At 36.6% G+C, this 21,757-nt stretch overlaps 1 protein-coding gene and 1 long non-coding RNA gene across 7 annotated transcripts in view; one reads left to right on the forward strand and one right to left on the reverse strand.

Annotated features, from left to right (window-relative positions):
* The window catches only part of FAT1 (FAT atypical cadherin 1), a 103,374-nt gene extending 83,033 nt beyond the window's left edge, over positions 1–20,341 (forward strand). For 2 of the 6 annotated variants that reach the window (XM_068186868.1, XM_068186870.1), the window contains 14 exons: positions 315–452; positions 748–891; positions 3,336–3,533; positions 7,585–8,386; positions 9,312–9,443; positions 9,552–9,715; positions 10,313–10,775; positions 11,294–11,447; positions 11,674–11,784; positions 11,990–12,621; positions 12,869–13,006; positions 15,102–15,161; positions 17,928–17,963; positions 18,858–20,341. In XM_068186868.1, coding sequence (XP_068042969.1) covers positions 315–452; positions 748–891; positions 3,336–3,533; positions 7,585–8,386; positions 9,312–9,443; positions 9,552–9,715; positions 10,313–10,775; positions 11,294–11,447; positions 11,674–11,784; positions 11,990–12,621; positions 12,869–13,006; positions 15,102–15,161; positions 17,928–17,963; positions 18,858–19,483 — 3,798 coding nt within the window. In that variant the 3' untranslated portion in view covers positions 19,484–20,341. Of the gene's footprint in view, positions 1–314; positions 453–747; positions 892–3,335; positions 3,534–7,584; positions 8,387–9,311; positions 9,444–9,551; positions 9,716–10,312; positions 10,776–11,293; positions 11,448–11,673; positions 11,785–11,989; positions 12,622–12,868; positions 13,007–13,486; positions 13,541–15,101; positions 15,162–17,927; positions 17,964–18,857 lie in introns of all 6 variants that reach the window. The other 4 variants (XM_068186871.1, XM_068186873.1, XR_010998030.1 and 1 more) reach the window with 3 other exon arrangements.
* Positions 16,763–18,604, reverse strand: LOC137472128 (uncharacterized). The gene is made up of 2 exons (XR_010998031.1): positions 18,354–18,604; positions 16,763–17,555 (listed from the first exon to the last, which is right to left on the reverse strand). It is a non-coding gene; the product is annotated as an uncharacterized lncRNA (long non-coding RNA).
* Positions 20,342–21,757: the final 1,416 nt, after the last annotated feature.

A 21,757-nucleotide genomic window follows, 5' to 3' on the forward strand; every position in this document is an offset into this window, starting at 1 on the left:
ACATCAATGAATAGATGTTTGCCACTGAGTGAATTGAAAATTTAACTTTGAAAAAGTTTCAGAAGTAGGCACTTCAGATGCTGTGGGAAAGAATATGTTTATGTGATATGTTTATGTTCTCCTCATGAGACCATGACTTAACTTTCAGAAGAAATTCAGGAAATCAAGTGATGTTGGTATATTCTATTGAGATGGCATTTCTCCTGTGAACTATGAAATGCTCGACCAAAAGAGCTCATCTTCAGGATGAGTTTATCTGAATGATGCTAGAGTCTATTTCAACCTGTTTGAAATGCAACTGTAATGTCCCTTAGGTTATGGCAGATGATGCTGATGGACCTTCCAACAACCGCATTCACTACACAATTATAGATGGCAATCAAGGAAATCCTTTTACAATTGACCCTACCAGGGGTGAAATAAAAGTGACTAAGCTTCTAGACAGAGAAAAGGTGAGTTTTTTGTGGTTTTAGGGCAGCTGGGATTAATTTACATTTAATTTATAATTGATGACCACCATTTTCTTACTCTAAGTTACCGTTTAATGTTCCAAAATTAATATTGCTATAATAAAGTGCAAGCATCTGTTTATATCAGTACTTTTAGGAGGAAGAGAAAGGATTAAATATATGAAGGAAAGCTTTACTGGGGTTGTGCCAAAATAATTATTCCATAAAACAGAATCTGAATTTGTTACTTTTTTCCTCTTCGGCAAATGTTTTTAATTTTTTTTTATTAATTTTTTAGATTTCAGGATATACCTTGACAGTTCAAGCTTCAGATAATGGAAGCCCACCAAAACTTAACACAACTACAGTTAACATTGATGTTTCTGATGTAAATGATAATCCTCCAGTGTTCTCAAAAGGAAACTATAGTGTTATCATCCAGGTAAATACAACTAGTGAAATAGTTAAATCAGTGTCATTGGACTGCGAATTTGTGACTTGAATTTTTCTGTATTTTTAATTTTTTAAGGTCACCAGTGAGACTGCTTATCAAATAAGTGCTGAGGGTTATAAAATTCCTGTTTGCATGTTATGTAGAAATTTGCAAGTTGTAAGAATCACAGAATGGGTGAGGTTGGAAGGGACCACAGTGAGTCATATGGTCCAACCTCCCCGCTAAAGCAGGCTCATCCTAGAGCATATGAGTCTAGTCCTGGATGCAGGATTGATTCCAGAATGTTCTTGAATATTTACAGTGAGGGAGACTGCATAAACTCTCTGGGTTCTTTATCAGATTCCTTGTGTGTGTACATGTCTATATATTACAAATTCCTTTTATGAATAGAACAATCTTAGAATCATACAGGCGTGTTAAAATACATAATAATTTTGCTATTTCTTTTTAGTCTTAAAGAGTTACTGCTTAGAAAAAGATCCTTTAGGTACCTGTTACTATGAAGCTAGTGTTCTGCACCGTGGCACATAGGTTAGGCCCTAATTCCCATTGGCCTCCTCTGGGATCAGCAGCAGTTAGAACAAGAGTGGAATTTCCTATGGCTGCATACCAGTCCTTTGACTAATTTTACACCGTAGGATGGTAGCAGTAGGCCACATTCTCAGGTGTCTGGCCTGTACTTGCCTGATTCAGAAATCTGCTAAAGCAAAGACAGCAGAGTCAGCATCTATACTTCCTGTCTTACTAAATCCAATAAGAAATAAATGCAATTCAACAAAGGAATTGCATTAAGACCTTCGTAGACTAGTAATGTAAATGAGCTCAATCCCTTGTGTCCTTCTGCTGTTTCCTGGCCTGGTACAGTAGATCTGTGAGGATCAGACAGTGTTATCTGATGCACTGTGCCATCCTAATACCACTTGTGTTTGAGACAAGTGTGCATCATTTGTAAAGGCAGCTTTCCAAAATAGGACTAAGTGAATATATATAACATGCACACAGTATGAAAATAAGATGTCCTGGATCTTGTTTAAAAAACCCAACCAACCAACCAAAAAAGCAAAAAAAAACCCAAAAAAAACAAAACAAAAAAAAAAAAAAAAAAAAAAAAAAAAAAAAAAAAAAAAAAAACCCAAAACAAACAAAAAACACCCAACCAAAACAAACAAATTAAAAAAAAAACACCAAAAAAGAACCCAAAAAAACCCCACCAAATAAAAAACCAAACCCAAAACAATAGATTCATGTTTGTGCGCTGTCAAATGTATCTTATTTTCCCCTATTATAGTTCTTCTTGAAATAAATATTACATTAATATCTCACTTAAACTTGAGACTGTATAGCCCATGTGTGTACTATTTCCCTTACTCAATTAAAAAGGAAGACCTCTTGTTTTATAGTCATTCATCTGGGCCTGCTGTAGTTGAAGGTAGCAGAGAAAAAGCTGGAGGAGTTGCCTGAGAATGCTGGTGTGCATTTCCTCTTGTCTTGGAGATGGATATATTTGGACACATTAGAAAATGTGCTTAGCTTTTAGGAAAGTCAAAATACTTTGGATGTCCAACTGTAAATATTTGTATTTTAAAGCAATGGTCTTTGTTTTGCTGAAAGGGAAAAAGCTTCAGCTTTTTGTAGTATCTGATAGCTAAAATGATTTACTCTCTCAGAGACAGAGTATTGTTACCAGGAGATTTTACATCTGTGAAAGGGATAGCATTTTGTTATCTTGTACTTCAAAATAATGTTTCTACTTTTCTTGCTTTTCAAATAAGTATGTATATAGAGAAATCTGGCTGATACAGAAAAGGACAAGTATTCTGGGAGAGGTGTTACACGTGTCAGATAAGGTTATATGTGTGTGTAACATACATGATAAGCCAATGTATGTGAAGTGTCTGTGAAACCTCAGACATCCACATGATGCAAACTTGAAGGGATTTTATGATGCAAATTTTAAAACCTGGATTTCCTATTTTAACTGGATGGTGCCTGTAGCAGCCACAGCTGTAGAGAGAACTCTTAATTGGGGGCACAAGGGGTCAGATGGAGGAGTGTATTTTTCTTGTCCTCCCAACAAAGGCATTAGATTATTCTTAACAGGTGTTTTCTCTAAATTTCAAATCTTTGTTGACTTGGTAATTGGGCTACAGTAATACTAATTCAGACCAGAAGTGGAAAACGTAAAGTGTCAAGGCTGAGCTACCTTCAAAAATACAATATGAAGTTTAAAAATCTGCCTTTCTCCTTTTACTGTTTTTGAGTCTTATTCTCAGAGTGTAGTAGTTTCCCTGAAGCAATATTGTCATTCTGATTTCTCTTGTACTGATTAACTGGTTTGACAGTAATTTTTTGGGGTTTCTATTGTAAGGAGGAAATCAGCCTCAGACCATATCCTCAATTATAACAGAACAATGTGTATTATATATCTATAGGAAAATAAGCCCGTTGGATTCAGTGTGCTGCAGCTAGTGGTGACAGACAGGGATTCTTCTCACAATGGCCCTCCTTTTCTCTTCACCATCCTGACTGGAAACGAAGAGGGAACTTTTCAGATTACCCAGCAGGGAGTTCTGACCACAAGTGCTGCACTGAATCGCAAAGTGAGAGATCACTATTTGCTTCATGTTAAGGTAGGATGTTTCTGTCATGTTCCTCTTACTGTTTTGCATTGTAAATATTTGATTAACTTTTCCCCCTCATGTTCACTCTACCACTTGTCTTTCGGTTAGGAGATCCTGACATGCCAAGTAGTCATTTGAGGCATGTCCCATGAGGTGATGTCTTCATAGACAAAATCTGTTGGTTTAAATGCTAATCTACACAGATGCAATGGGAAGTTCAGTTAAACTCACAGTTAGAAGTAAGGTGTAAGTGAAATGTTAACAGGGTGAGTGGTCTTAGTAAGCCCTTTGCCTTCTGGTTGGAATGTTGAAAAACCAGCAGGGGACAGGTCCCTTGAGCCATTTTCTATTGACAGCAGAATTCCTCTTGCTACTATCATTTTGACCCTTGAAACTGTATGCTGGACTAAACCCACATGATGAAAGTAAGGATATTGCACAACATAGCAGTAATGGAAAATTTTCCTGTAGTGCCACACTCTTTTTTCAATGGAAATTGAAAACATCTTTTTTTAAGTTTGAGCGTTTTTTCACAGTATTTTCAGTAGACCTTTTTTCATAGCATTGAAACTTGCAGTGCAGTATTTTGAGATCTCAGGATCCTGCAGTGGAAACCACAGCATAAAACTCAAAAAATGACCCTGAAATGCTATAATATATGCTACATTTGCCATTGTTGTGCAAAAAGACCAGACCATGTCCAAAATTACATTAAACTAGCTAAGTTCTCTCAAATACTTTTTGTAACCTAGTGTGAGAAAAGTTCAAACCAACTATTTTAATCTTACCTAGTCCTTTTAAATTCAGTTATAAGTTATGCAGCTGGGAACAGAGGACTTAACAATTAGTAGGCTAAAAGTAGATGCCCTTAATTCTTAAACTTCATTTCCAGATTCAGCTTTTAAGAAGAATTCTTACCTTCATTTTCACATGAGGAATTTCTTTTAATCTCCAAAATATTCTTACGCATACTATTGCAAAAAATTTATGAGTAAACATGCAGTTGCAGTATTTTCAAATAATGCTGTTTATAACAGTGTATGTTGAATTCTGTCTACATTGGGATAATTGTGACATATTTACACAAAGTCTATTTTCTTTGGGAAAAGAAGAAGAAATTCACACAGATACTGTAATTTGCTGTTTGAGTCACTGAAATGTTAGTAACCAGGAGCCATCAATATAAGCACAGATATAGTTTCAATTAAGTGTAGTTTAGTTTAGGGTTTAAGAATTGGGATGAAAATGGGGGCAGGTATATCATTCCCCTGTTAGCAATTTTTCCCTCAATAGTGATATGCCAATTCCCCCAAAGTCACCTTTTTGTTTTTGGATGTTTTCCTGTATGTGGAATCAGTGTTGTGCAAGATTCATGTTTTCCTTTAGATCTTCACTAACAGTAACTAATTTCTATTTATTTTGCTTTTTAAATGTATTCTTATAAATGCATGTGCAGGCAGTTATATTTGTTCTGTATAGACTGTTACACTGACTTTGTCACATTTCATGATTTAGCTGCACCTTTGGCCCTTCCTGATGTGCCTAGCTTTTTTTAAGTGTAAGATCCTGTCTAACATATTCCTCTGGGTGGAATCTTGTATTTCTTTCATTTCTAAGCCACTTTCTGTTCTCTAGTCTGCTTGGAAACAGCCTGTCAGTACTTCAGCTATCTTGTCTTCAGCACAGCAGCTGAAAAGTGCCTTTTTATTAGGGAATGAATATGGGCAATTTTAATGGCATCCAGTAGCTAAACAAGTGTCTTAAAACAAATGTACTCATTTAGAACAAAGACTTCTCAGAGACTGTAAATCATTAAAGCAGACTTTACTAATGTCCCTCTTTTTGTCAGTATTTTGGACCTGTCTAATCTCTTGATTTCCAAGTTTCTTGACAGGATTCTTGAAATTTATCACTGTCTTTTAATTTGCCATTTGTCATTTTACACTTTGCTAGCTTTTTTCAATAGACATACTGCTATTATTTGCTATTATCTTATAATCCATGGGTATGAAGGCATCCAAGATTAAAACTAGCATTTCCCTATCACAAGACTCCAGTTCCAATGATACACGCAAAATTATAGGCATGGCTGTTGAGGAAAAATACTCTTCCTCTCTTCCTTTAAAATAATATTTTTTACAAGTCTGTAGGAAGGCATTTTCTCAAGTTTGCACTATATTTAATTTATACATTTTGATCTTGCAAATCACAAGTTAATGGCTGTGTATGATCTCTTGATACCCATTTTCAGTTTTTAGCTGACCTTTACTAGTGTGCTTTTCAGTATTGACAGCTTTCACCTTAGTTGCTTTCTGAATGAATTACTGAGGTAGTGATGTTTTTTAATTTACAGGTATACTTTCATTTGAAAAAACACATAACCAAAAAAAACCCCACTAAAACTACACGAACTTTCCTCATATGCACTCTACACACCCATTACCTCCAAAAGACTTTACTTTTGTAATTTTAATAGAAATAAGGATTTTTTTTCCCCAGTGGTCACCTTATATGGGCATGTCAGTCATATTTGCTTGTGCTCTCTCCAAAGGAAATAGATTATCCATTAACAAACGTCTCACAGCATTAGTGTGCGAAATCTTCAGCCATGAGTCATGCAGTCCTTTGTGCCACACTCTGAAGTCTTCAGTTTAAAACTACAGCACATTTTTAAATATCTGCACGATTGAAAAACCATTTCTCCTGGGGTTCTTCTTTCCTACTTGCTGTCCATTTGTTATAATTTTGCTTGTCTGTTTGTTTAGACCCTTTTCTTGTTTCCCTTGGGCATTTATTCTGTAGCTAAACTGCCTACCTTGTCTTGTTTCCAGGCAGAGATCTAGGCAAAACAAAACTTTGCCAACATGAGCTAAAGCTCTCGTTATTTATTTGGGTGACTGGAGAACAAGTTTCTAGCCATGCCTGTCTTTTGGAGTTAACAGAAACAGATGAAGACATGTAGTTCTATGAGACATGCATTACCTTTTAAAAATACCATGTTTACGTGCCCATCCACAGACAATCTTGTGCCTGGAGTTACTCCTCTTTTTTTAAATTTGTATAAATAAATCAAAAGCAGCCTCTCCACATAGATCTTCAAAGTGTACTTTGTAAAATTATTCCAAAATCTTTTAAACAATGCAGAATATCTTCTACTTTCTCAGCCTTGTATATCCCCTCTGTACCTTCACATACCTCCAGGTCTTCTTAAACTATTTCTTCTGTGTCACTTTCAGTAACTGAGAAAGAGTTCTGGAAAATGTAGATGGAAAATAAGAGCTGAGAAATAGAAAGAAAAAAGTGAACCCAAGGGAATGCTCTTAACTCACTTTTCCACTCTTTTTTTTTTTTTTTTACTGTCCTCGTACAACAACAGTGTATGTCTTTGTCCAAAAGGGGTGGAGAATAGGGTGCTCAAAAAGGCTTTAAAATTGAATTAGGCTGATACATTTAAATATAGTTGATTAACTGTCTGAAGCAAATAGCACTACAGGTACCCAGCTCTTGTTTTCTTCTCTGTGACCAAAAATCATGAAAGGCAACATAATTAACTTTCTGCATGCATTTTTTTCCTTTTGAAGTACTGTTTGGCACAGTACATTTACTTTGTCTTCCAGATTACCTCCTAATTGTAGTGAAGCATGTTGTACATTTCTAGTGCATGACTCATTTCAAGTTTGTAATGTGTTTCCATGCTTGATATTAAAAAGCTTCAAGCACCATCTGCTGTCTGAAATCAGCTACTGTGCATTTCCTCTGTATTTGCTACTAGTGTTAATAACTTTCTGGCATTTTCAGGTAATAAGAGCACTGTAGGCTTTTAATCTTGGGGGAAGTGAAAACATGTTTGAGTGTGCCTGCTTATATAAGCTTTTTAAATTTTCAGTGTTAACTTTTATGTTAGGAATTGTGTTACAGAATTTATGTAAAGCATTTTCCTGTAGGACTTTTTGGTGGGATTTTGGGTACAAAAATACAGCTCAGCTGTATACAGGATGAATATCTACAGTATAATTTCAGATAAAGCAAAAATATAAATCTGTCCTCATCTTTCCTTTAGGTGGCAGATAATGGAAAACCGCCATTGTCATCTTTGACTTACATTGATATTAGAGTTATTGAGGAAAGCATTTATTCTCCAGCAATACTGCCTCTGGAAATCTTTATCACAGCCTTTGGGGAAGAATATTCAGGTGGTGTCATTGGAAAAATTCACGCAACTGATCAAGATGTTTATGATACCTTGACATATAGTTTGGACCCCAAAATGGAATCCCTGTTCTCTGTTTCCAGTACTGGTGGAAAACTAATAGCACACAAAAGGTTAGATGTAGGACAGTACCTCCTAAATGTCACTGTTACAGATGGAAAATTTACAACTGCAGCTGATATTACTGTACACATCAGACAAATCACACAAGAGGTATTAAATCACAGTATCGCAATACGCTTTGCAAACCTGTCCCCTGAAGAATTCATTGGTGATTACTGGCGCAATTTCCAGAGAGCATTGAGAAACATCTTGGGCGTGAGGAGAAATGACATCCAGATTGTTAGTTTGCAGCCTTCTGATCCTCCTTCTAATCTGGATGTCCTCCTGAATATTGAAAAGTCTGGTAGCTCTCACCACCCAACGAGAATTTTGCTCCACAAGATAAACTCTTCTGTGCCTGACCTAGAAGAGATTTTAGGTGTCCGGATAATTGATGTGTTTCATAAGCTCTGTGCAGGCCTAGATTGTCCTTTGAAATTTTGTGAAGAAAAAGTAACAGTGGATGAGAACATCATGTCAACCCACAGTACAGCCAGGTTGAGCTTCGTCACTCCCCGTCATCACAGAGCAGCAGTTTGTCTTTGTAAAGGTAAGAAACACAGTAAGGGAAACTGTATCCATTAAAAGATTGTTCTGGTTTTAAAAAGCAGTAATCCACAGATGGAAATTTATATTACAGGACAAGATCAGGAATGTTCTGTAACTCTCTCCATAGTATTTGCCTAATTTTATTTGTAGTAAAGAGTAATTCTTTCTTATTACCTCATTTCAAGAGTTTACATAATACAAGTTTATGGGAGCGGATTTTTTTTTTTATAGCTACACCTTCATTTTCCATTTTATGAAAGAAGGTAATTTTTTTGTTGTTGCCTATCCTATTTTGATGGCCATTTTCAGTTTTGTGTGCACAAGTACATTCCTGCAAAGTACTTGAATACCTCCTTGTTTCTGCTTAGAGGAGTACCCCACACAGTTTCCAAACTTGTTTGGGAATGAGAGGGTATGTGGGAAATAACTATTCATTAAAATATATGTAAGGATAAAGATTTCTGACAGAAGATTAATTTATCTTCGAGGAAAACAACATTGCTTTTTAAAATCAGGACTTAACCTTGCTGGGTGAACTTGCACATATGATGTATTTAAAGCCCATTCCTTTTCTGTCTTAAATACAGACGTGTTTTTCTCTGCTCTCCCCAACCTTCTCTGTCCGTATTTAATATCTGCATGTTGGGTTTTGTGGTGAATGATTCTAATGGTAAGCCTTAAACCACACCACCAGTTTCCCAATTTTACCAATTGAATTAGTAATCAAGATAAGGATGAGCATCAGCCACTCTTATGCTATTTGTCTAGTCTGTGCCAGTCATGCTCCATAACCGTTATTCACTTCCTTGTCTGCTAGTTAGGAATATCATTTGGGGCACTTCCAGCTACTATACTTAAGAGTCCCTTTTCACAAAATACGATCACCACCAATACAAAAGAAATCAATCACGGGTTTGATTTTACAGAAGGGAAATGCCCCCTGGTGAACAGTGTGTGTGAAGGAAACCCATGTCCTGAAGGTACTGAATGTTTAGGAGATCCACAGGAAGGAAAATACACCTGTGTTTGCCAAGACAGCAAAGCTGGACAATGTCCTGGTAAGGAATTAACTTTAAAAAACTCTGTGTAAAACTATATTACTTTCCAAATATAAATTTGATTCCAGTCCTGTGCTAATACTTTTTATGCTTTTCTGTATTCCTAAGTATCAGCTGGCTCTGCTGTGACATTTACTGGGAGCAGCTATGTGAAATATCGTCTCATGGAAAATGAGAACAAAGAGGAAATGAAGCTGACAATGAGACTTAGAACTTACTCTGCTCATGCAGTTGTTATGTATGCTCGAGGAACAGACTACAGTATCTTAGAGGTATATTAAAATCTCCTAGTGCGTATCTCCAACTTTCTTCCTACCATCTTACTATTTCTGTGTCATTAAAAGATTGAGTCATCACATCTCTGTAGAATGGTTATAATTGAAAATTGCCTTAAAGGTAGGGTGTGTTACACATCCAGGTGACAAACTTGTACAGAAATTTTTACATGTGTAAACAAACAAAGCTGCCTGAATCATATATTTTAAACAACTTGAAATTTATTTGTTTATAATACTGAAGTCCGTACAGGAAAAGTTACTTAAAGCACAAGATGAAAGGTATTGATTGACGTATTATAATATTTTGATTATGATCTGTGACTGCTTTACTAGAGGAACAAAATGTACAAAGTGTGTGTTTCAATTAAAAGAACCATATAGAATAAATCACAGTTGTTGTGACTTATTACGTGTTATTAACTAATAACACTTATTATGTGTTATTAAAGTGTTATTAAGTGTTATTAAACTGCTTTTTATGAACATCACCATCATCCTGTCTCTCCAACAAACATAAACTTTATAGGCATCAATATTCTATAATCTTTAAGTATGCAGACCATCTCTTGATGTTGTGGCTTTCCTCTGTAGATCCATCATGGAAGACTGCAATATAAATTTGATTGTGGCAGTGGACCCGGGATTGTCTCTGTTCAGAGCACTCAGATAAACGATGGCCAGTGGCATTCCGTATCTCTTGAAGTGGATGGAAACTATGCACGACTTGTTCTGGACAGGGTGCATACTGCATCTGGTACCGCTCCTGGTACACTTAGAACACTAAACCTAGACAATCACGTGTTTTTTGGCGGTCATATTCGTCAGCAAGGTACAAGACATGGTAGAAGTCCTCAGGTTAGCAATGGTTTCAGAGGCTGTATGGACTCTATTGTACTAAATGGACAAGAGCTGCCCCTAAACAGCAAGCCACGAAACTATGCACACATGGAAGAATCTGTAGATGTCACTCCTGGATGCTTACTGACTGCCACAGATGGCTGTTCAAGCAGCCCATGTCAGAATGGAGGCATCTGCAATGCACTCTCAAATGGAGGTAAGCTGCTCTTTGTTCTTCTGCTTTTAGTTTTCAAAACTGCTTTTCAACTTCTCTGCTTTGAAGGACAAAACAACTTTGTGTGTAATTCTTGGTTTCCCAGAGTTGTAGAAGGTCTGTTTTTGAATAGGTAGGAAGGCTGTTTGTGCCTTCTAGATTCAACTTCTTGGGGTATGAGGTAGACAGAGTCCATCTGGCAAAGTGGGGATTTAATCTTCAGTGCTGACATCTGAGGTCCATCCTCTTAACAGCCTACTTTGGAGTCTTTCTTTAAAAATTCTGAAACTATTGGGACAACTTGTGTTTTGTGAGAAAAATTATTAAGAAAACTCCTATTGTTACACTTTGCCTCATCTTTTGATAAAAACATTTCTATTTTTTCCCATCCTCTTTCTCTCTTGTAACATGTTGGTGGGTAGGGAGGAATTTATCTTAAATCTGTAGGTGGACAGGGAGGATTTTATCTCAAATCCAGTAAAGCCATGTACAACTTTCAAAAATACTGTATTTGATTTTAGGTTACTACTGCAAGTGTGCACCTTTGTTTATGGGAACTCACTGCGATGTAAGTGTCAATCCATGTGCTTCCAACCCCTGCCTTTATGGTGGGACTTGCATCCCAGTCAGTGACGATTTTATCTGCCAGTGCCGAGGACAATACACAGGTCAAAGGTATGTTTGTGTGGTTCACTGTATCAATGAACCCCTTAGAAAACAGGATATAAATGTAACTCTTTTTCTGTTTTATGTATTTCCTACTTAAAGCTCAGATTTGAGACATACTGGAGCTGGCTGAAGTTAACCAGCAGCCCCTGTGTTACAGCTCTGAATCCCACATTATAAACTTGCTGGCAGTAAGGTAACATTCAGCTGTTTTTTGTTTGTTTTGCCTTTGCAGATGCCAGCTGGGTCCATATTGCAAAGACAATCCTTGCAAAAACAGTGGCAAGTGTATTGACAGTTTGGATGGACCTGTTTGTGAGTGTGAAGCAGGCTTTCGTGGAGAAAGGTAGGTAGCATTCCACATATATCGAATTTCAGTAGTATTAATTAACAGTTCAAACTGGTTGAAATCTGGGATGTTGACAAAACAGCAGAATGCATGTTAGTGTGCAGTACCTTATAATAAATATATCTGAAATTGTTGAGAACAAGATTACAACAAAGACTACTGACGTAAACTAAACATCACTGCTGTGCTCTCTTTCTGATAGGTGCCTGACTGATGTCGATGAATGCGTAGAAAACCCATGTCTCAATGGTGCCCTTTGTGAGAATACTTATGGTTCATATCACTGCAACTGTAGTCGTGGATTTGGAGGCAAACACTGCACAGACATTGTTCTCAATAAATATGTTTCAACATCTTGGAACATTAGCTTAGCTGAAGTGATTGGGATTATTGTTTTTGTCACAGGAATCTTCTTGTTAGTTGTGATTTTTGTTGTTTGCCGCAAAGTGGTTGGTAGAAAGAAGAAGCACCAGCCAGAATCTGAAGACAAGCAACTGGGAGCTACGACAGCCTTCTTACAAAGACCGTGTTTTGATGCAAAATTGAATAAGAACATCTATTCTGACATCCCACCACAGGTTCCTGTTCGTCCCATTTCATACACTCCAAGCATTCCAAGCGACTCCAGGAACAATCTTGACAGGAATTCTTTTGAAGGGTCTGCTATCCCTGAGCACCCCGAGTTTAGTACTTTTAACCCAGATTCTGTACATGGTCACCGGAAAGCTGTAGCTGTGTGCAGTGTTGCACCAAATTTGCCACCTCCACCTCCCTCCAACTCACCTTCAGACAGTGATTCAATACAGAAGCCCAGCTGGGATTTTGACTATGACAGTAAGAGACATTCTTATTTTTTACTTTCCTGTTAAATGTGTGTACTGGTACAATTTTGATATGAGTACAAAGTCTCTGTCTATACCTTTTAGAATACAAAACGCATTATGACTTTACTGGGTTTTGTCTCTGATCAGCCTTCACGCTCTACTAAGTTTTGTAAAAATGTGCAGGTCTCAACTTTAAATTGTATTGATTCTTTAATCTGGAATCTATTCATTGTCTCACTTGAAACTTTTTCTTTCAGCTAAAGTAGTAGATCTTGACCCCTGCCTTTCTAAGAAGCCTCTGGATGAAAAGAACTCCCATCCTTACAGTGCAAGAGAAAGCATGTCTGAGGTCCAGTCTCTCAGCTCCTTCCAGTCTGAATCATGTGATGACAATGGTACGTAAAAGGCAATCATTCTGTACCGCTGCTGGTGTTCATTTGTTCTGTCTTTGCATCTGTATCTCTTAGTAACAGTAGGATTTGCATATATTGAATATATATTAAATAGTAGCTTATTTAATATATATTGGTATTTGCTTGTGTTAATACCCAAATCTGTTAATTTTTAAAAAATATTTTACCTATCTCTACATCAGCTGTTAATTACTTTACCTTAAAGTTATATATAATCATTCTCTGTTAGAATATTACAGTGAAATGCAGCTCAAGTTGCTCAGAGCCTTGTGTTTAAAACATATTAGAATTTGGTAAACTCTTCTAGGTTATCCTTAGTATCACCTTATCCAAGAATACAGTGAATTTGAAAAATGGCCTGTGCACAAATATAACTTTCACTTTGCTGTTCAGCTCTCAGTAAAAGCTTTCTGGTGTTACAGTTTCATTTGTTTCCTTCTCTTTTTCTTGCTGCGACCTCAGCTCCCATATGGATCAGATCAGTTCTGAGTGAGAGCAGAGTTTAAGGGACTGCTTGTAAGTTTGATTACTTTAGTAATGAAGGAAACTGCACAAAAAGGAATTTTGTTATAGTACAACAGTATATTTGGCTTTCACCATGATTGAAATGAATGCATAAAAACATTTCATGCATTGAAAAAAGCCAATATAAAAAAATAAATATTTTGATCACACCTCAAGTCCATAAAAATATAATCAGCATACATACTTGTGGGTTTGATTATTATTAATTGGATGTCTTTTCCATTGTGATGACAGATGCTTTTATAGTTGATATGAATGCATCTATGTATTCAGAAACATGTCATACTGATTGGACAAAGCCACAGTTGTCTCGTAACTTAATTTGCTAAGTTAAGGTGTGCTTTGACTCTTTATTCCACTTTCTGCTTTTGTCTCTGCCTGGTAAAAAAAGAGATTGAAATTCCTTTAGCTTAGGAATAAAGAACATTCTGCTTCTTAATAAAGTAGAGTGATTTGTTATTACCAGCATGAAAAAAACCTATCTGGTTTAATGATTGGTGAAAGTAAAATGGTATGCTTGCAGTCCTCATCATTTTATCAGTAGACCTGATACCAACTTCAAACTTCTTTTCCTGTGGTTTTAAGTGTTGTGTTGTATGTGTTGTTCTCCCCTCCTCACCCTTTCATATATTTAGTATCTTCTTTTTCCCATTTCCTGTCATGTACTGATTACTCATTAACACATCATTTTGAGAGAAATAGCTGTAGCATCATAGATACTGTTCCTTCCTTCCATTCTGGTAGATGCAGAATTTATTAGCTTGATATTTAATCCTTGAGCTGTGCAAACAAGTTGCATGTGCTTACTTCATGTTAACCCTATAAGAGAAGGATTTATTTACCTATAAGAGAAGGATTTATTAATCCTTCTCCATTCCAAAACTATCTTGAGGGAAAGGGAAGACATAAAAATTACATTCATTTAAGTTTGGGTTTTTTTTTTAAATAAGTATCTAACAGCCTGAATTTGCTATTCCTACTGTGATATCTCTACTTCATATAAAAGTTAAGTAGATCAGTAACAGAAATTTTCAGTAGGTAGTTTTCATATTCTATCCTTTTAGTTCATTTCAGGGAAATTTTCTTTCTTATATCTTTCATTGGTAGGGCAGCAACATAGTTTACATCTTTAAAGGAGAAGTCTAATGCAATAATCCTTAATTCACCCAACACAAGCCTTGAGAAAAGTCTAGTTTGTTGCTATGTAGATAAAGTATTATGCAAATTAGTATATTTAGGCAGCATTTCAGAAATTCTAACACAACTTAAGCAACCTTGGCTTATGCAAAATGTACTTCACAAGTAGTTACAAGTACTTTTGTATGTTTAGCAAGAATAAAATTGAGCTTTAGATATGTGCTTTATGTATTACATGCAACTACTCTCTAGACTGAGAGTAAATGTGCATGTACACTAATAATGTTGCTCTATAAAACAGTAATGAACTGTAATTTCACAGTGTTGATGGGGGATTTTTATGTATCTGTCTGCTGTTTAAAGTGATACTAACTATAGGTTTGTTTTAATTTGCTCCTTTTATACCTTTTACAAGCTTCCGTAGTGACTGTAATACACCTTGTCAATGCTGTTGTTGACTCGGTGGGAAAAGAAGGTACATACATGTTTTCATATTTATTTACTGCTTTGGCAGCGTAATAATGCACGTTTGTCTTCTTACTTTGTCTTCTAGCAATGTAGTCCTAGCCAGATGCGAGTTATAAAATATTATTTACTTAGACTTTCTGATAAGTTATAGCAAAAAATATATTTATATTGTATATCTGTTAATATTTTCTTGCATATGCTGTAGATGCCTTGTGAACTGGTTTCAAAGTGTGTTTTCTTGGGGAAAAAAGGGATTGGCATAAAAAGATCTTGGTGCTTACTCTCTTCTGAAAATATTAATACTAAAGCTGCCCGCAGAATTGAGACAACATCAAAGGCAAATATATGCAGTACTGTAGATGAAACATCAGCAGCCTCTGCTTCCTTTTCTTCTCCCACCCACACCTGTTGATACCTTGTCCAGCTGAGCAGAATCAAAGTAGTCTGGTATCAGTACTCACTTCCTTGGTCTTCAGATCAATGTCTCTTAAACAGAAAAAGAATATTTTTGTCTGCAGCTGAGATATATAGCCATATACATCCTCCTCAGTTTAAGTAGCTTGTTACAATGCAGCCTTACAACAGTACCTAGAATGTATATTTGGGCATATGTACACACACATATATTTTTGTGTGTGTGTAGTATGTGTTTGGAAGTTAGAAAGAGGCAAGGTAGACATTTTCAATAGTATTTTATTTCCTTTCTGCTAACATTTAAGAACTAACCCTCTGGGAAACACAAACTCTTTGCAAAATATTAGTAGTAATAAAAGTGCCAATGAGTCTATACAAATGCTAACTGTTGTTTTAATTGACTAAATACTACTTTAAGTTCCAGTAAAAGGCAAATTATTCACTCCATGACCATGAGTTTTCAGAAGTTTTTTCTGAAATAACATCCAGCCTATGCTATTTCTAGATACAGACTAGGAAACATAATATTTTTTACTAAGTCCTACTTAAAATGAAGCCATTGTAGGAACATAAAATCAATTATGGTAGCTAAAGTTTCACTTTGGTTTGTTATCTGAAGTACACCCTTTTTAATTTACGCAGACACACAAAAGAAAGTAGACAAATGCAAGGACTTCCAATTGCTTGAGAGTATTTCATTAATGAGGGTGCCATTTCATTAATGTGTACCTATAGACAATAGTCCTCAGTGCAAAAAAAATTGCAGTGCACAGTACTTGGGAATGGGAAAATTACAAGACTAAAAGAGGCCAGATCTATCAGGGGAAATATTTAATAACTGATTCAGATTTTCTCTAAGATTTTAATTGGTAGAATCTAAAAATTATAGATGTAGTTCTCAAGTCAAAGATAAAAGTATTGCTTGGTGTTTTAGTATCACCATAAGATAAACAAAAACATTGTATGCATTGCAGTTGTAGAGAGATTAAATACTTCCTACTTCAGCTTCATCTTAACATTTGAGAGTTTCTGCTCTTAATAAGCATTTCTTCTTTCAAAGCATCTTAGGTAAGGAGCTCTGCTCTTGGGCACCCTCAGGGAGGGTGTCAGTTCAAGCAGCAGAGATCCTTACTCAAGCCTGCAGCAAGGTCATGTTCTGGGACAGATGGCCCTTACCTTTAGTCTCCCCAAGCGTTTCTGTCCAACAGGCATCCTGGAAGCATGAGCAGTAGCTAATCTCATCGTAGGACAGTTTTAGGCCTGTATTCTCTGCACTGCTCCTCTGGTTGTAGCTTGATGCAAATCAGCAATGCCGAGTGCAAGAGAAGATATAGCTCCAATCTAGCAATTGTCATGTAAAGATGCGCATGTCCGGTTCTAGTTTGTGTTTATGCCATTCGCGTTAAAGGGTCTTTGCCTTAGAAGAAGAGGAAAACCAAGATCTCTCCATTCCTTGCTGAAAGTGCTCTAAATCATAAAGCCTATTGGCTTTAGTTTTGCATCCAATTTCCCAGGAAAAATAAAGAATGTTGTCTTCTAAGCAGACTACTGATCAGAACCTTCTCCTAGAGTTGAGGCCAGAGATGTTTTAAGAATCTCAGAGCTCAGGCTGACATCTCCATTAGTCCGAACAGTATTTTTCTTGTCTGGGCTAGGCAGTCTTAAAAAAATAGGTACTTCTCTCTGAAGAGTCAACCTCTGTCCCTTCAGTCTTCCAACAGATGAAAGTATGAATTCTTAGGAGAAGATTCTGCCATTAGGATAGGCATCACTCATCCTTAGAGACTTTAATAGGGAATATAGATTCCTGAAGAGAGAAAGGTTTAATATTTGTCAGGACAGTTCTCTTCTGAGTGTGAGTTGTTGGAATTGTTGCACAAATGGAGGCAGGTTTCCCAGTGTTTATGTATGGAAGCCAGACACTGAAGGAAGAGTTACCTTGATACTCAGGAGATACTTCAAAGTGTAAGTGCCAATAGATGGAGCCCTGTATCAAAACACAAGGGTAGATACAAAGAAAGAAAAAAATCAGATCAAATCCTATTACCCTGTGTAGCAGAAGTCCTGAATATACTGACAAAAGGATTTCCGTAAACTCCAGACTTCAGATTTTACCACAAGACAGCTATGTCCCAGATGGGCTGTACATTAATTCAGTAGCTGTCCTACTGTTCAAGTCTTAACAAATAAAGAGCCCAGGAGAAAATTTTAAATACAACTTTAGTGTTGCTAATTAAACTGGACAAAAACAGTTTGAATGTCATAGTGACTATTTATTGTTTGTCTTCATATTGGTTCTACTATTTGATTCCTAACTAGAGATGTTTTCTCCTTTTTCTTCTTATTCTGCCACATAAAGAATCTTTTGCTGTTCCTGACCTCAGCAATTCAAGAGGTGACTTCTGCATGCAGTTCATTGATGTTCACCAAAATTTCTGTTAATATTTGGTTCTAACACAGATTTACTATCAGTTGCTTTCTGTGCATTTGTCTGCAGTGATTTCTCTTTACTAGATTTGAACTATATTACAACAGTGTATTTTTTTATTGATGTTCACATGAGAGAAATTATTAGTTTTTAGTTTAGGCTTATATCCAGTTTCCAGCAAATACAAACTTATTCAAAGGGAGTTTGCAAGAGAGGATCAAGTCTAGTGATTTTTGCATGATTAAGCTTGATTTTCCTGTTTTGTTCTTGTAGCTGAATGTGGAATGTCTTTACTAATAACAAAAGATTTTTATCAGAGGTGTTCCTGTAGAGCTAACAGCATTTTGTGAAGCTAACTTTTTAATGTGCTTGAGTGGCAGAGTCACTTAAAATGGGCTGAAATACTTTACCAAATAGAAATTGTTTCTTTTATGTAAGGAAGTCATAGGTTATATATGCTAAATATATTCTTAAGAAAATAGGCCATTGTCATCACCCCAACTAATTACTCAGCAACATTTAAGTATTTAGCTGCACCAGGTAGGGTGTTGATTCTTTGCTATCCACTGAACAACTATGTATTGTGACAGCATGTTCCATAGGTGACTACAGCTCTTCCCATGTTAGGTGTGATTTCTGAGAAAATGTAAAAGTTCAAGTGTGAATGATGCACTATCTCATGCATGGCATAAAGTAAAGTTGTGTTGAATGTCTTTTGTGCAACCAGGGCAAACTGCTGATTAACAAGTAGTGTCCTAATCACAGTGATTGCATTGTCTTAAAAAATGTGTTGATTTTTCAGTTCAGACTAACTTGAATACAAGATAGTAATACTATTTTTTTCTTCAATTAACTTTTCAGGTTATCACTGGGATACGTCAGATTGGATGCCAAGTGTTCAGTTGCCAGGTATCCAAGAGTATCCAAATTATGAAGTGGTTGAGGAGTCAGCTCCCCTCTACACAGATCCAAATGCCATTGATACAGACTATTACCCTGGTGGTTATGACATAGAAAGTGATTTTCCACCTCCACCTGATGATTTCCCTGCACCTGATGAGCTTCCACCGTTACCACCTGAATACAGCGACCAGTTTGAGTCAATACAGCCACCCAGAGACATGCCAGCTGTAGGTAGCTTGGGTTCTTCTACAAGGAGCAGGCAGAGATTTAACCTTAATCAGTACCTTCCCCATCACTACCCTGCAGATATGTCTGAACCTCAGACCACCCCCAGTGGCGGCAGCGGCAGCTACAGAGAACCGTACGCTCCGTACTCGCTGGGGTTCAATCCAGACTTTGAAGCACCCACCGCAGACAACATGTCCATGTCTGTGTACGCTTCCACAGCCTCCTGCTCGGATGTGTCGGCATGCTGTGAAATGGAGTCTGAAGTCATGATGAGTGACTATGAGAGCGGAGATGATGGTCACTTTGAAGATGTGAAAATTCCTCCACTTGATTCCCAGCAACATACAGAAGTCTGACACACTCAACAAAAGTGCCTGGACTCTAACAAACTTTATCAAATCTAGAACAATTTTCAAGAGCTGTTTTATTTTTTTCTTCTTTTTTTTTTTTTTCCAACCATGGTGAATGCTTTTGTTTCAGTGAGCTAAACTGGCATGGCAGCATTGGATCATGCAATTCATTTCACTAAATGAACCTCTTTCCATTTCCTGACCTACTGTATTTGGAAAATTCTAAGATTTCCATTGGCTGTGCCATTTCTGAACATCCTTTATGTACCTAACATTGTTCTATGTTTAAAAAAAAAAAAATCACATACCACTTCTCCATGTTAGCATGACGCATATATTTATATTCCAATGCAATTAATTTTCTCCTATTTTTTGTAAATTTTATGTACAGTTTTGATTTTAATAGTTTTAACTAGATTTTGTAGATATTTTGTGAATTTGTTTTCCACGGAAACTAGTGGTGTTAGTGTGCCATTAAAAATGGGCACCCTGACTTATTATAATCAGGGCATCACTGTATGTATTCCCCTGAAAACTAAGGTTTGACATTTCATTGTAAAACATTCAACATAGTCACACAATTTCAATTGTACATACATTAGGTCTGATATTTTTCTGGGTCAGCTATATGGAAATGTCTTAAATGGGTTGCTGTATTTTAGAACTGTAAACATCTTTTTCCCTTCTTGGAAAGTGTGTTGGGGACCCTCTGCATACCAGTTTAGAACCAAAACCACCATGACACAGTTTTTATAGTGTCTGTATATTTGTGATCCAATGGTCTTGTAAAGGTTTTTACTGAAAATTACCATTAGCCAGTCTTTCTTACTGACAATAAATTATTAATAAAATACTTTAGCTTTGCTCTGTGTATCTATTATATAACATACCATTGACAAAGCATTCAGTGCAGCATTTTTTAAGTCTGTATATGTTTTGTACTGTATTAAGTTACTTGCTCCAAGCAACTCCTTTTCCTCTCCTCTGAAATCAGCCTGCAGCTGTGTTAGAGATGCTCACGAGATGGCAGTGTGTGTCTGCTTAATGGTGTTTTTAAAAGTAATCGGGCCAGTCTGAATAAAGATTGATGGGTATCAAACTGCAGTAGCCTTCTCGGTAGTTTGCATTTTTCTTTAAACATTTAATATCAGCTGTGTAAATTGCTGAATATGTTTTTCTCAAGTCACAAAAATATATACAAAAAAAAACCACCCCAAGATCTTTAAAGCAGTTTCTCCCTTCCTTTCTCACCTGAATATTTACTTTCATGACTACTTAGCCCTTGATTGTGCACCTGCATGCTGAAATGGCTGTGCCAGTCTGACTTTGTGCTAAACAGTTGGTGGTTTCCTGCAATTATATTCCCATTGCAATTTCTTATGTTAAGTGCACACTAGAAGTTTACCTTGAAGAAGTAAAGGCAGAATACAGTTTTCCTTTGTATTATCCAGCTGCTTTTCTGACTAGAAAAGAACAAAGTCTTTAACAGAGCTCTCTAGCATACATTTGGCCTGATGGTAAGCTAAAGGAATAATGTAACTGTCTTGTGCCTCTTGCTTGAGGGATGCTTTTTAAGTTCAGAACAGATTTCTTGGCACATTAGTGAATTTTTAATATAGCCTGGAATCCTTTCAGCTCCACCTCCATTTTGTTCCTACTGTCATAAAGTTCTGTAGCCTGGAAATATACAATATTAGATTCTCTCCCATCATGAGAGCTAAGCCTCAGCCTTCTACCATCTAGGGAACAGGGTACTGTATTTGGAGTGCTATTTATATACAAAATGGAACAACTCCCAGCTTGGCAGCTGTATAATGGAAATTGGGTGGATTACAGGACACAGGCAGGCACTGACATTCCTTGTTAACTTGCCCATATGGAGGTTAAGAATCTCATGACTTATGTAAAAAGACTAAAAATCAGTAGGTTTAAACCCACATTCTGGCTGTGCACTGTAATATTCACCCTGATAACTAAGAGCCTTTTGTACATCAGACTGTTAGAATTTTCTTAATAGCTTTAGAAGAATCTTGCAGAATTGTGAGCCAAGGGTGTCACACACTGTAGTAGTTCACATCACTGCTTAAGGCCCATCTTGAGTGAGGATGGTTAAGCTTCATGGAAGTTCTGCTCAAGATTCCTTAATATTTGCTACTTGGTAGGAATGAGTCTTAGGAGACAGCAAGAGGAAGACACTGCACAAATTTGCATCATTTCTCAGTTGATAAGGATTCCCAGAAAAGATGAAGACCTACTCTACAAATACATTTTATAAAGTTA

This window comes from Anomalospiza imberbis, chromosome 4 (genome assembly GCF_031753505.1).
Source record: "Anomalospiza imberbis isolate Cuckoo-Finch-1a 21T00152 chromosome 4, ASM3175350v1, whole genome shotgun sequence".
NCBI classification, from domain to species: domain Eukaryota; kingdom Metazoa; phylum Chordata; class Aves; order Passeriformes; family Viduidae; genus Anomalospiza; species Anomalospiza imberbis.